This window comes from Cucumis sativus, chromosome 4, assembly GCF_000004075.3.
Source record: "Cucumis sativus cultivar 9930 chromosome 4, Cucumber_9930_V3, whole genome shotgun sequence".
NCBI classification, from domain to species: Eukaryota; Viridiplantae; Streptophyta; class Magnoliopsida; order Cucurbitales; family Cucurbitaceae; genus Cucumis; species Cucumis sativus.
Window position 1 is genome coordinate 5,739,734 of NC_026658.2, and position 13,172 is coordinate 5,752,905.

A 13,172-nucleotide genomic window follows, 5' to 3' on the forward strand; every position below is an offset into this window, starting at 1 on the left:
GGCTTTTTCTTGTGGGATTGTCATCTTTTCACTCTTTGGCACCTCAGACTTAGCCTGAGTTGTTGACTCGTCATTTTTTCATCCATTGAGTGTATCACCTTCATTTGACTTCTTTGTTATGATCTTTATTTGCTTGAGCTTATAAGTGCCTTTGGCTACAGGAACTTCAGATGATATGACTTCACTTACATCATCATCTTTTGTATAAAATTTGGCATCAGCAAAGTGCGACTCAGCCTTTGAGAGTGGCTTAGTGACGGCATCAACCTTTCTAACTCCCTGTTTGTAAAATTTAAAACATTGATGGAGCGTGGAAGTTACGACTCCATTTTCATGTATCCATGGACGCCCTAACAACTTCTTATAAGTGGTCCTCGAATCGATCAAATGAAATATTGCGGTTGCCTACAAATCCCCTATGACAGTTTCCAAACGAACAATGCCTTTCGCTTGTTGTACTCCTTGATTAAAGTCGTGAATCACCAATTTACTGCTTGATAACTCCTCAATTGAGATACCCAATTAATTCATGGTTGATTTTGGCAGAATGTTGATGGCAAAACCATTATCGATGAGAATTCTATTGAGCTTTTGCTCTCGAACATCTCTAGACACGAATAAGGGTCGGTTATGAAGCCTTGACCCAAGTAACAAGTCCTCATCACTTAATGCTATCAACATACAACAGGAATCACACACTTAGTTTGTGGTGCAGCAATAGTCGAGACATCATCATTTTTTAACATCTCGATAATTGTATCCTTGATTTCTCGCAGGAGTGATAAAAAATCATTTACGTCAAAAGAAGGCAATTCCTCTGGCTTGGTGGCTACTTCCACGGGATATGAAGGAGAAACGTCCTCTTTAGTCGTACCGATCGCATGACATGAAGCTATTTCAATTTGAAAGTTTTTAGGGAAGAAGTTCATCAGAGTTATTGGCTGTCGTGGTCGAGGAAGTTCCTCACTTTCTTCCGTGATTGGCTGAAACTTTCTCGCATTCATTCTTGTTTTTCTTCTATGATACTTACTCTTTCTTCTGTACTCACGGCATGAGCGAGATTCTTTTGTAGCAGAATATTGTTTGTGCTTCTTTCGATGCGTCACTAGCGTCCATCCCTCATCAACATCCTCTACCTGCTTTTCTTCTTCTTTGGAGCCAACAATTTGGAGGTAATCATTTTTTGTAAGGTCTCCGGTGAAGAATATATGAAGATAGGCTCTAAAGACCCAAATTGGATCAAATTCCTTGCACCAGGTAATCGACCATCCAGATGAATTATTACTGCGACATGATTTGTTTGTGTCACATCATCGAGATCTAGCTCAATCTTTTTTGTCTAGAGCTAATTTCAAATTCAACTCCTTCAACACAAAACATTTTCTCATCGGGATGATCAATGACCCTATGAAATTTGCAGTAATTGTGATCTTTTACCCTTCCCATTTTTGCAGGTCGTGTACATTCAGAAAGTTGAATGAGTTGTTTTTTCCAGTAGTTGCTCCAACATATTAGGTAAGTCGAAGTCTGGAAAAGGATAAACTTTTTATTGTCTTTCTTTCAACGTCGGACACATTTTTCGTCTTCTTCTTGGCGTTTCTCAAATTTCTTCTCTTTGGAGATAAACTTCAAAGGGGTCGTGCTGACGACCATAGCCTCTTTGGTAGCACCTTTCAATACCTTATAGGTGCTCTTCACTTCTTTCTTCTCTTTTCTAACTTCTAGAACCAGTAAATCATTGTTCCTTCTATTAGCAATACTTAGCTCCATATCGTGAGCTCTAGTTGCTAACTCTTCAAAGGTGCGGGGTTTTATTCCATGTAAGATGTACAGGAGTTCCCAATGCATTCCTTGAGTACACATCTCTACAGCAGACAATTCAGTTAATATATCTTTGCAATCAAGGTTTAATGCTCTCAAACGTTTAATATAATCGACGACTAACTCACCCTTTCGCTGCTTGGTGACAGTTAGCTCTATCATGCGGACAATACGACGAGTGCTGTAAAAACGGTTGAGAAAGTCCCTCTCAAGCTACTCCCAACTGCTGATGGATTCAGGCTCCAAGTTTGTGTATCAATCAAAAATATTTTCTTTGAGAGTTTGGACGAACTGTTCGACCAACAAAATCTCCTCATGTACCAACAGTTTCACATGTTTTAATAAAATGAGCAACATGTTGTTTTGGGTTGCCATTTCCATCAAACTGTTGGAACTTGGGTGGCCGGTACCCATTCGACATTCTTAGGTTGTCGATCCTCTTCGTATACGATTTGGAATACAAAGAGAAAGTTTGAGCGAGTCCACCATATTGAGTTTTGATGGAGTTTGCAATCATCTCCTACAATTGCTAGACAGAGAGAGATGCAATTGAAATCAAATTTTGTGGTTGACTTTCTTGTATAGTTGTCTTTCTTTTGTCAACATTCTTGATAGTATGTGTATGACTTGATTCAGCAGCGTCACGATCTGATTATTTAGAGATTCAATCTTATAGCCCATTTCTTCAAGTGCCTTCATGAGCATGTTGACCATCTTTCCAAACTCGACCATTCTATTTTCGCTTGTATCCACGCCAGTCACCATAACTGACATTATGTTTGGATGAGGTACCTCCTCATTTGGGCTTTCAGAAGATGAGTTGTGTTCATCAATCATAGGATTTTCTTTGATTAAAATTTCACCTTTTGGTGGACTAGAGATTTGTTCCCAAATATTCTTTGCGACCTCAAAGGGTGACATATCCTCAGATGAATGAAATTCCCTTGAGCGACTACGAGTATTTGGTTGCTTGCTGATGTCACATAGATCTTTGGAAATGTTGCTTTGAGATGTCATGATTTCCTTAGAGATGTTCTTCAAAAAGAGAAAGAGGTGAAAGGTAGAGATGATCCCACTAGACGTGCCAAACTGTTCACACGAAATTTCGAAGAAATGTAATTCGTGGAACTGAATTTTGTATATTTATGAATATAACGAATACAATCACTAGTATATACTCATTTGATGTTTTTTCTCGAATACCAGTTAAAACTTAGGGCTTCTCGATCTTCGATCTTTAGGATGTTGTAGTTGCAAGTCGATCTGCGATCTGAACTTCGATCTTCTAGAATCCAAGTAAAGTTTAATCTTCCAAGTCTTCCAAGTCTTCCGTGGGTTGCTCATCTTGAGAACTTATAGAAGTTTAATATTCAATTTTTCAGAGCTTAAATTCTTCCTCCAATCCAAGATCCCTTAAATGGATGACAAATATATCTATTTATAGAGAAATTTCATGGACTTTTACTTGTTGGGTTTGGACTTGGGCCAATTTGCTTGTTGAGCTTGGGCTTGAGTCAATTTGTTTATTGAACCTGAATTGGGTTTGGTTGAATAAACTTAATTATCCAAAATCCAATAAAAAAAATAACTATCACAATATTTGTTGTGATGAATTGGCAAAATTTAATTGACAAAAAACTGCATACTCAACCGTATGAAATATAAGAGTAAAAAATTATTGAATTTATCTTTGCCATTATTTTAAGGGTATTACCTAAAATTTGAATTCAAATCGTTATTAAACATATCTAAAGAAATAAATCGTTAATTAATTTATTTAAATCATAAGAATGCGAAAATCTGATAAAAATAATCGCCATTTCTTTTAGATGTTAGTGTCATATTCTCATGCAATAAAATATCATATTTAGTTAAAAGATTTACAGAAGTCAAATATTTTTTATAAATGCACTATATTCGTAAATACATGATATTGTGTCTCATTTTTTAAATACACGATATATTCTATAAAAAGGTATAATCGAGTATAAGTCAACAACTTTGCTATAAATCTTAATATTTTTTGGAATGAGCTATTGTGAGTTTGTTATTTAGATTTATCTCTTAAATTAAAAGGTGTGAATGCTAATGTTCAAGGCCCTAAAACCCTGACCCGACCCGAAAGATCTTGTAATCGGCCGAACGTATCAGAAAGGCCGACGTCGATCTCTGCACCGTCTTCACTTCCGTTTGTCCCATTTCCAAACTTTCTCCTTCGAACCCCATTTTTATGTGCGAGAGAATGGCTATGAAGAGATTACTTCTGTTTCTTAAGCCATTTGATGCCAACCCTGTTCTCCATTCTGATGCCTTTTCTCGCGTCACCACCCCACAGGTTAATCCTCATTCGACTTTTATTCTCATCCAAACCTTCTATAGTTGTGTGGAAGTTCATTTATTGATGCTTCTGATACCCATCTTCTTTCTTGATGGGTTTTTGCGTTTACTTTTGATGGTCATTTGCAATTATGTGTGGGAATACTTCGAACTTGCATTGGATTTTTGTTCCTTTTAACTCTACTTCACGTCGGATTTCATAGTGATGCTTTAGATAGTGAAAAGAAAAAACAAGTAATGAAACTTTGAAGTATGGGTTCAAAGTTCCACATAAATTCCAATGCTCATTGGATTAATCAAGGTGCTTGCCTTAATATGGGAAAAATGTACATAGAGTATTATTGACTGTTTTAGTTTTTGTTATCAATTTGTTGTAATTTACCTAACAATAATGTGGTTTATGCATGTATGTATTTTGATTTCATCTATCTCATGTGTAGACATATCTATGGACAATTATTGAGAACTATCATATTTTGAAATTAATTCAAAATTTGATAGAAGATTGATGGCAATGACTAAAATGGGGATTTTCTTCAAATGGGCATTATTAATTTTTGAGGAAATGTGACTAGTGTCTATTTCTGCCTTCTTTGTGAGCATTCAATTCTTCTTTGTTCTGTTCAAGTTTAAAGTTAGACCATTTGGAATTAAATTATATATGTTGAGAGCAGCTAGTTTGGTTGTAAAATTAACAGATTTGTGTGAGGCCGTTCTCTTTGTTTATTTCTTCTTTTGGCTCCCATATCGGAAAATTTTAGTTATTTTTATTATGTTCTTAGTTGATTCATGTTTTGCTTTATGTTGGATGTTTGTGTCATTGCAGATCTTACGCCACCTCGAGAACAGGCAGGAGGTACACAGGGAAGCTATAGATGTTTGTAAGGATATTTTGCAGCAGAAGCATGTGGATTGGGAACCTGTATTACGCAATGATTTATCTGAGCCAATTACCAACGTAGACCTTGTTGTTACGGTTGGTGGTGATGGCACCCTATTGCGTGCCAGCCATTTCTTAGATGAGTCCATTCCTATTCTTGGAGTAAATTCTGATCCTACACAAGTGGATGAGGTAACTGTGTGATTTGATTATGCATTACTTTGAATCCCTTGGAAAGGATTAACTATTGGTGGAGATTTATTTTAGTTAAACCACTCTTTCATTGAAAATGAAATCCCGGTTTCAATTATGTCATTGGCCTTTGAACAACGAGTATGTGGAATCACTATCATTGTCAATAATGATATTAAACACCGCATTGGTCGAGTTGGTACAAAATTCTAGAAAATTTGCATAATGGTGTGATCAAAGTTCTTTTATTAAACATGATACTGTATTATATCGAACTATCCTCCATGTATCATAACTTCAAAGTTCTAAGATGTCAATGAAATGTTTTAAGGTTGGGGAATAGATAGATACACACATCTTTAAATTTGTAATTTAACCTTTTACAGGGCATTTGGGGCAAGGACTATCTAAAACTACGATAGTGATCTCTTGCTACAATAAATATTGTTTAAAAGTCCCCAATTAACTATAGTAAACAACATTTCAAAATCTCCATTCGCTACCGTTTTACTATTTTACATTAATATTTTTTGTATTATGCTACAGTATTTACTATTTCGTTACCAAACTAAAATAGTTTACTCACATAACACATACTATTATTAACTAGAACTAAAACAATATACACCCCAAAAACAAACTCTTATAACCCAACCATAATAATTCAAGATTATAAAAATTCACTCATTGCCCCAAAGTTGCCCTTATTACTTTATACAGTATTTACCAGATGTTTTCTGGTCTAGGTTGAAGAGTTCAGCAATGAGTTTGATGCTTCAAGAAGCACAGGCCATCTATGTGCTGCCACTGTCAATAACTTTGAGCAAGTAAGTCTGCTTTACCTTGGATTCAAATGGTGTTTGGCTTTAGATTTCAATTTGCCCTCTCTCTAGTATTGACAATGATCTATGTATGTTAGTAATAGCAGGATTAATCTGGTTTTGGGAAACAATATTTAGCTCTAAAGAATTTGTGCCTTCAAATGATTGAGTTGGCCAGTATCTTATTTTGAGTAGTATAAGTTTTGACGCCTATTCTACCTGTTAAATTTGATGTTGCCTTATTCAAAAAATGGTATATCATGTTTGTTAGCAATAGCAACTTCGTTTCAGTGGAACATGTAAAGGATCTTATGAACTTTCCAAGGCACTGTTTGAGGCATTTAGCAAGGGGTTTCATCTTTATATAAATGTGTGTAGGGAAGACCGTTTATAAGCCGAGGGAAAACCAGATAGAGAAAACCATCAAATTAGATTACCAGCGAAAATCAGCAGCGAGGGTAAGAACTAAGAGTTTTGTAATTGTGGGAAGTCTAAAAAAATTGAAAGATTTAAATGATTCTCTTTGTATAAAGTAGCACGGTGGACAACAAGATGAATGAAAGTATAAGAGAACAGGGCTTGGGAAGAGATTACTTAGAGAAAGGAAAGGAGGTGTCTGGGAGAATATTTCTTAATTTATTCATTAAAAATTTTAGAAAAGGTTAAGATGACTAAGGGGCTACGAAGAATTAAAGTCATGGAGGTAGATTCAAATCCTTGGTCTAGTGGTCGAAAATATAATGCTTTAACCAATTAAGCAAAGCTCGAGCCACATCATGGAGTAAGGATTAAGTAAAATATTTGACGAACTGCTGCTGCAACATTAATTGAATAGTTATCGCTCAATTTTATGGAAATGATAGAGATTAATAAAAATATCGAATATATTGGTTGTTGATTTAATTTATATTCTATTTGAAGAATATTGTAGCTGTAGTCGGAAGAATGGGATACAAGGAGTGAGTGTAATGGACACCTTAATTTGCTACATAGTTGGATTCTTGTAAAATTCAATCCTATAAGGTCAGATCCTTTTAGTTATCACCGGAAAATACAACTACATACAGGTATTAGACAGCATCCTTAATGGTGAGGCAGTTCCTTCCAAGTTGTCAAGGATATCTTTATCTGTAAATTCGGAGCTGCTCTCAAAATATCCTCTTAATGACGTACTAATTGCACATCCGTGTCCTGCATCGGTCTCTCGATTCTCGTTCAAGTAAGAAATTGTACTCTCGCATTATTCTACATCCACATGTTGGTTCCTCTTTCTACCCTCTTCCTTTTGTTTAAGTTATCTTCATTAACCTCTTCCACTCTACAGAATTAGGAACGAGCAGTCATGTTTGCCTTTGTTGAACTGTCGATCGAGTGGTCTAAGAGTTTCGACTGCTGCTGGATCAACAGCTGCAATGCTATCTGCAGGTGGATTTCCTATGCCCATTCTATCACAGAAGCTTCAGTACATGGTACGAGAGCCCATTGCCCCAGGAAAGCTGTACAGTTATATGCATGGAACAATATCGCCTGATCAATCGATTGAAATGGCATGGCTTTGTAATGAGGGCATGATATATATCGATGGTTCACATGTTTGTCATCCTATCCAATATGGCGACATTGTTGAAATATCCTCAAAGGCTCCGAGTCTCAGAGTTTTCTTGCCCCATCAGATGATGAACACAGTTGGGGCAGAAGAAGTTTCAGAGCAACATACACATTCAAAATTGTAGGTAAATGCATATATGCAGCTTCATCGGCAAACATAAGATTTTATTTTGAGTAAGTGATTAAGTATGAAGTTTAGGTTATCTTCTAATTCAAGATTTTGAATCAACTTGTAATTATATAAGAATTAGTGGTTGTAAATTGACCTCTAGTGATGCGATGGAAACGTTGATGTCTCAGCTGACTTTTTTTTTGTTTTTGAAATATTAATTGGTAGGTAAACAAACCTTAAACTAAAATAGGTTTAAAAGGGCACTTCTTCAACATTTTAAAGGTATAATGAAATTGTTAATTCACTCTTTATGTTAACATCAAACTTTTGGGTAACATATCAAACTAAAAGTTAAGAAACCCTACGCCAAAAAATTGCTCTCTGTTCAGGAAAGGAAATGAGGGCAACCCTTCTTCAGAAGAACGCTGTTTGCATAATGTTGCATCGAATTAGTTGATAATGATTTCTACATTTGTGTCTGTTGGGGGGTTTTCTTTTTTCTTTCATGTAGTGAAGATCAAAGCTCACGCAAGAAATAAAAAATGTGTAGGTGTTGGGAGTTAATCAGTGTAATATTCCGTTGGTTCATGAACCGAATGATTAAAAACAGCAAGAGAGGATAAAAGGTGCATCCTATTTTCTTCTGTAATCCTTCAATAGCTTCAAAACTGCCAAACGAAAGAAGAGAGAACCGTCGAGGAAGCCAATTGATCTGTGCGCTTTTGCCCACCAAATTTCAACTACTTAACTTCCATCTCACAATCTACAATGACAGTATTATAAATCAGCTACAGAGAGTAGAAAGGGGTGAATCTACAAGTTTAGAACTCTCTTTAATTTTAATTTGAAATGAAAAAGGTTTGATATGAATGTATTTAACATTGTTTTTGTGTGGTAACTGAAAAAGGGAAGAAAGATTTTTTTTTTTCGACAAAGTGTGGGGGTGGTTGATTGAACCTAGATGGCTTGTCTTATTCTTCAACTCAAAAAAGATGAAAAAGTTTTATCGAAAAAAGAAAGAAAGAAAAAATTTACTAATATAATGAGGTTATTGATTGGAAATGAAAATAACAAGAAAGTTAAATGAATAATTTAACCCAAATCCTGTAAGATCCCTCAAAATTATGAGATTTCAAATATTACTTACGTGAACATTTGAGGACGACGAGAGAGCTGAGGTCGTTTGATTGGGGACAGAATCAAGTTTCGGAGAGTCATGGAGGGATTTCCAGCTCCACTTCCAAATGCAGTGTGAGCTCCAGCTCTTCTGTTCCCAGCTTCCATTGCCATTGGAGCAGCTTGTTTTGCCGGTGACCCAACGGAGATGTCGAAGTGACCAGAGTTCCCACTATTCTGTCTTGTCGGCCATATTTCTTCTCTTGGTCCTGGAGTTTCAGGAGCAGAAACCATCCAGTCTGCAAGAAATAAGTCAACTTGTTTCGGAAAAATACTAGAACAGTAACATGAGATATTATTTCGGAAAAATACTAGAACAGTAACATGAGATATTATTAAACAGTATTTATGTCACAACTGAAAAGCATGATATGAAAGAAATATCGATTGTGTAAAATTAGAAAGAGAAAAAGTTTACCTTTCCTCGTAGCTTCTCTGTTATCCATCAAATTAACGGGGTTTGAGAACAAATCAGACTCATTTCTTGTATAAAAATTAGTCACGGGCTGGATCGCTGAACGTTTTAGTGATTCATGCTCATTCCTCAATTGATCATACATTTCATCTAGTTTCCTCTTCTGCCTAACATGCAATTGAATTTTCTGGATCAGGATCTTGAAAACAGAAAATGGCCTCTTGAATCAGTTAAAAAGTTGGAAGAATAAATGAAAGGAGATGACCTGGATTTTTCGGCAAACTTCTCCTGTAGCTCTTGTTTGTCTTTGGATAAATTCTCCATTTCTCGTTCCATCATCTGGCATCTCTTGGCCATCTTTTGGTATGCAGAATGTACCTGCTCTAGTTTCTCAGTAAACTTTTCTTGCATTACCTCGCATTTCTGTCGGCATTGCGCCATGAGTCTGTTCATCTTGTACTGCATCTCCAATTCCTTTTGTCCATTATAGAACATTACGCTTCTATATGCACTTTTCATCACTGGGAGCAGTCAAGGAGAAGTGACAGACAATTTATGTTTCATATTGTTCCTATGTACAACGGGAATGCATCACCACTATAGTTACCTTCTCAACTGTTAAAAAAATGACAAAGCAGTGTTTTCCAGACTCTGGAGACTGGTTTATTATTAATTATCATAATTTTGTATAATTGATGATCATTCCAAAAGATACATATCTGGGGTGATATGCCAGCCATGGCCATCTGCAATATTTTGTGCAGTGAATGTCAGCATCAAAATAACAGACATTGAAAAAGTCGAGAATGCTAGAAGAGTTTTAAAAGATATTACCAAGCTAAATGCAATCCTTTTAAGAAAATACTTACATTTGCCCATTCGTCATTTGGATTGATGTCCACAGGTTTCATGAGGCTGCTAAACAGAAACCGAATGTAAGAGAATGAAATCATTTTTGTTATTGAATCTGTAAACCATGGAAAAATAATTTGTCTAAATGGCGCTCTATTTTCTAAGAAGATGATAGGTATGATAGATCTGATGTTGGGTACTATAAGACATTGCTTACATACTATTAATAAAATTACGTTTCCTTTTTTAAATCAAACGTGCACTGGGTCTGGGGCCTAATGCAAACCTTGTCTAAACAGTACGTAAGTTGAGCAATTGCTGAGACTTGAAAGCGTTATAATAACAAACCCTTCACCTTTTAGAAAGAACTTGATCACAGATGGGGCATGCTCCATCGTTGCTAAGGATCTTGCTTGCATCTTCTGTGCCTTTACACCGTTAAGGAACAATTTATCCAACCAAGCCATTTGCATTGACTAATAATAGTAGGTCAAATATTTCACCAAATTAAACGATGGTGAAACGAAAAAAAGCTTAGGATACACAATAAGTGACCACAAGTTGTGGTGACAGCTCGCCCTTCAAGTTCCCTCCAGCAAGCATTGCATTTCATAATTAACCCTCAGAAGCACCCTCTAAGTCCATGGAATGCTAGGAATATCATATACCCTGTAACGAAAATATCAGCGATCCAAGCTTTCAATGTTCACTGTAAGTCCTGAAATAAAATAAATCACTTTTTGACCACCATCAATGATTTTGAGGACTTCAAATTGTGCATAAAGTTTATAAATGTGAATAGCAGAAGCACTTTTCATAACAAAAGGATATCAGAGGATCGCGTCCACTTAATGCTACCACCCTCTCCACAAAGACAAAGTTCTACTTCCTAAAAGAAATCTAGTGGTTTTATGATATCTTAACACCAATCACTTACCATCTGAACGATGGATATAAAGATACTTCAGTTTTCTCACCTAAAATTCAATAAATTCGCCTACTCAAAAAAATTCAGCAAACAGCATATCTTCTAAAGGTTCAACACCCATATACGATTAAAGGAAAAAAATTCCACGAGAATGAGAAGCAATAGATCCAGCAACGTCTGTCAAGTGATTGCATTCTGGCAGAAACAGTTACTCATAATCTAAATCGGATATTGTTGTTTTAAGATGTACAGGGCAGGAGAATATGTCGAGTTCTTTGCATTGGATATGTAAGATACCAGCCAAAGAACTTGAATGCAACAGCTGTACTTGTTCCCTTCAGAATTCCATTTTTCTCGGCTTATATTATATATCGAAAATTCCAGTCCACATGAAAAAAAAGAAAAAAAAAAAGAATATAGAGGACTAGCACATTAAAAAATCTTGTCTTTTGAACATGCAGAGAATCAAGAGATAAAAACAAACCATTTGCAATTGCCGGAAATACTAGGCCCACTAAAGGCAGAAAAATCCTTCATAACTTCAATTAGAGGACAAAATACTATGATTCTACCTCACGTTCTGAAGTTCAGGAGAGATTTAATGTGAAACAATAGTAACAAATGGTGGTAACTTACGTTAAAATCCTAAAAGCAAAAAACTGAGTAAACTATAAGACTCAAAATGAAATAAACAAAAAATTAACGGGGAAGCTACCAGGTTTTGATTGATAGTTTCGAACTTTTTGATAAAGTAATGAGGTTTCTCAATATCATTCTTGTTTTTTTTTTTTTTTTTTCAATCGGTAAAGGGTGGAAATCCCAAATATCAAGAGGGGAACTGGAAGAACAATAATTTCCAGACTACGAGCTAGTTAACAAAGAAACAACAATTAACTTAAAATGAAAACAAAACACACGAAAATATCTAGCTCGCATGACTGGAAAAAAGAGAATATAAAATTCAACCGAATAGAAAATGGAACGTGAAATCAGGAAATAACATTTCACTCGTAACAAGTCAAAACTCGGAAATACTCTCTAATATCATAAACGCTGCTTGAAAGAAAACTCCAGTGAGATTATGAAGCGCGAGGAAGTTAAAAGATAGCAATTATACCTCGAAATCGTAGGGAAATTCTTCAGTGCAGAGAATGCCGGTTCCGATAGAAATGTGAATCTGAACAATCTAAATAACATAAACGCTTGAAAACACAGAAGAAAAGAGAAAATCGAAAACCTCAAAAAGGACGGATGAATTGAAGATCGAATTTGGCGGGAAATGTCCTTCGAAGTTGATATTTCTATTACTACGCGAATACACAAAAAGACAAACTTCGCAGTTTGGTGATGTGAGGAATGAAATTTGAAAAACTGAATTTATACGAAAAATAAATGGCCATTTGTGGGGGAGAAAAATATCTTTCTAACCCCTTGATTTTTAGTTCCTAAATTTCAAATACCTTCTTTTTCTTTTCTCTCTCTCAATAGATTTTAAAATCTTATAATTTTATTTTTAATTCAAACGTGTGATTATTTACAGATTTCTAAATTTAGGTTACCCTTAATTTTTTAAATACATATTTTTAGCCTTTATTATTAATTAGTTTAAATAATAATGAGTATAATTAGTTATGTTTAACTATTTTTTACTACATATACACGGAGTTGTTGGATACACTCGTTAGTTGTAGTCAATACTCTAGAGTCGGTTTTTAAAAAATAAGTTCGAAGTTATACATTTTCTAGTTGAGTTACTCTTTTGATGGATCTAACTAGTTGGATCCTAATTGATCAAAAAGTAATAAAAGAAACCTTAGAATTGATCGTTATGGATAGATTCTTAGTAAGAGCCTAAAAGAGCTAAGAAGACTTGTAAAAAGTAAAACGTTCAAATGAGAAAAAATCTATAACTTAAACCTATCACAATTTAGAATATTTTGTATGACTTAACACCACATCGGTATTAAGTTTTTATTTATTTGTAGTATAAATTTACCGTTAATGGAGATTTGAATAAGTAATATTTAATT

General features: G+C 35.2%; 2 protein-coding genes across 9 annotated transcripts; one reads left to right on the forward strand and one right to left on the reverse strand.

Annotated features, from left to right (window-relative positions):
• The first annotated feature begins 3,894 nt into the window (after nt 1–3,894).
• LOC101209512 (NADH kinase) lies at nt 3,895–7,972 on the forward strand. The gene is made up of 5 exons (XM_004137179.3): nt 3,895–4,156; nt 4,985–5,230; nt 5,977–6,057; nt 7,119–7,270; nt 7,376–7,972. The coding sequence occupies exons 1-5, from the start codon at nt 4,052–4,054 to the stop codon at nt 7,782–7,784; spliced, it is 993 nt and encodes a 330-aa protein (XP_004137227.1). The 5' UTR covers nt 3,895–4,051; the 3' UTR covers nt 7,785–7,972.
• Nucleotides 7,973–8,159: 187 nt separating this feature from the next.
• Nucleotides 8,160–12,508, reverse strand: LOC101209267 (E3 ubiquitin-protein ligase CCNB1IP1 homolog). 8 transcript variants are annotated; one of them, XM_011654998.2, is made up of 9 exons: nt 12,260–12,505; nt 10,758–10,883; nt 10,570–10,642; nt 10,232–10,277; nt 10,078–10,108; nt 9,628–9,883; nt 9,366–9,529; nt 8,919–9,156; nt 8,160–8,534 (listed from the first exon to the last, which is right to left on the reverse strand). In XM_011654998.2, exons 2-9 carry the CDS (start codon nt 10,825–10,827, stop codon nt 8,528–8,530), a joined length of 885 nt encoding a protein of 294 aa, XP_011653300.1. In that variant the 5' UTR covers nt 10,828–10,883; nt 12,260–12,505; the 3' UTR covers nt 8,160–8,527. The 8 variants fall into 8 exon arrangements, with proteins under 8 accessions (XP_011653300.1, XP_011653297.1, XP_011653296.1 ...); XM_011654995.2 differs by having other exon boundaries at nt 8,919–9,186; XM_011654994.2 differs by having other exon boundaries at nt 8,919–9,186; nt 10,758–10,932; nt 12,260–12,501.
• Nucleotides 12,509–13,172: the final 664 nt, after the last annotated feature.

Coding starts and splice junctions, on each gene's coding strand:
- LOC101209512 (XM_004137179.3), top strand. CDS start 4,052: ATGTGCGAGAGAATGGCTATGAAGAGATTACTTCTGTTTCTTAAGCCA. Junction 4,157..4,984: donor CTCGCGTCACCACCCCACAG/GTTAATCCTCAT, acceptor GTGTCATTGCAG/ATCTTACGCCACCTCGAGAA. Junction 6,058..7,118: donor CTGTCAATAACTTTGAGCAA/GTAAGTCTGCTT, acceptor AACTACATACAG/GTATTAGACAGCATCCTTAA.
- LOC101209267 (XM_011654995.2), bottom strand. CDS start 10,827: ATGAAATGCAATGCTTGCTGGAGGGAACTTGAAGGGCGAGCTGTCACC. Junction 10,643..10,757: donor AACTTGTGGTCACTTATTGT/GTATCCTAAGCT, acceptor AACGGTGTAAAG/GCACAGAAGATGCAAGCAAG. Junction 10,278..10,569: donor GATCAAGTTCTTTCTAAAAG/GTGAAGGGTTTG, acceptor TCTGTTTAGCAG/CCTCATGAAACCTGTGGACA.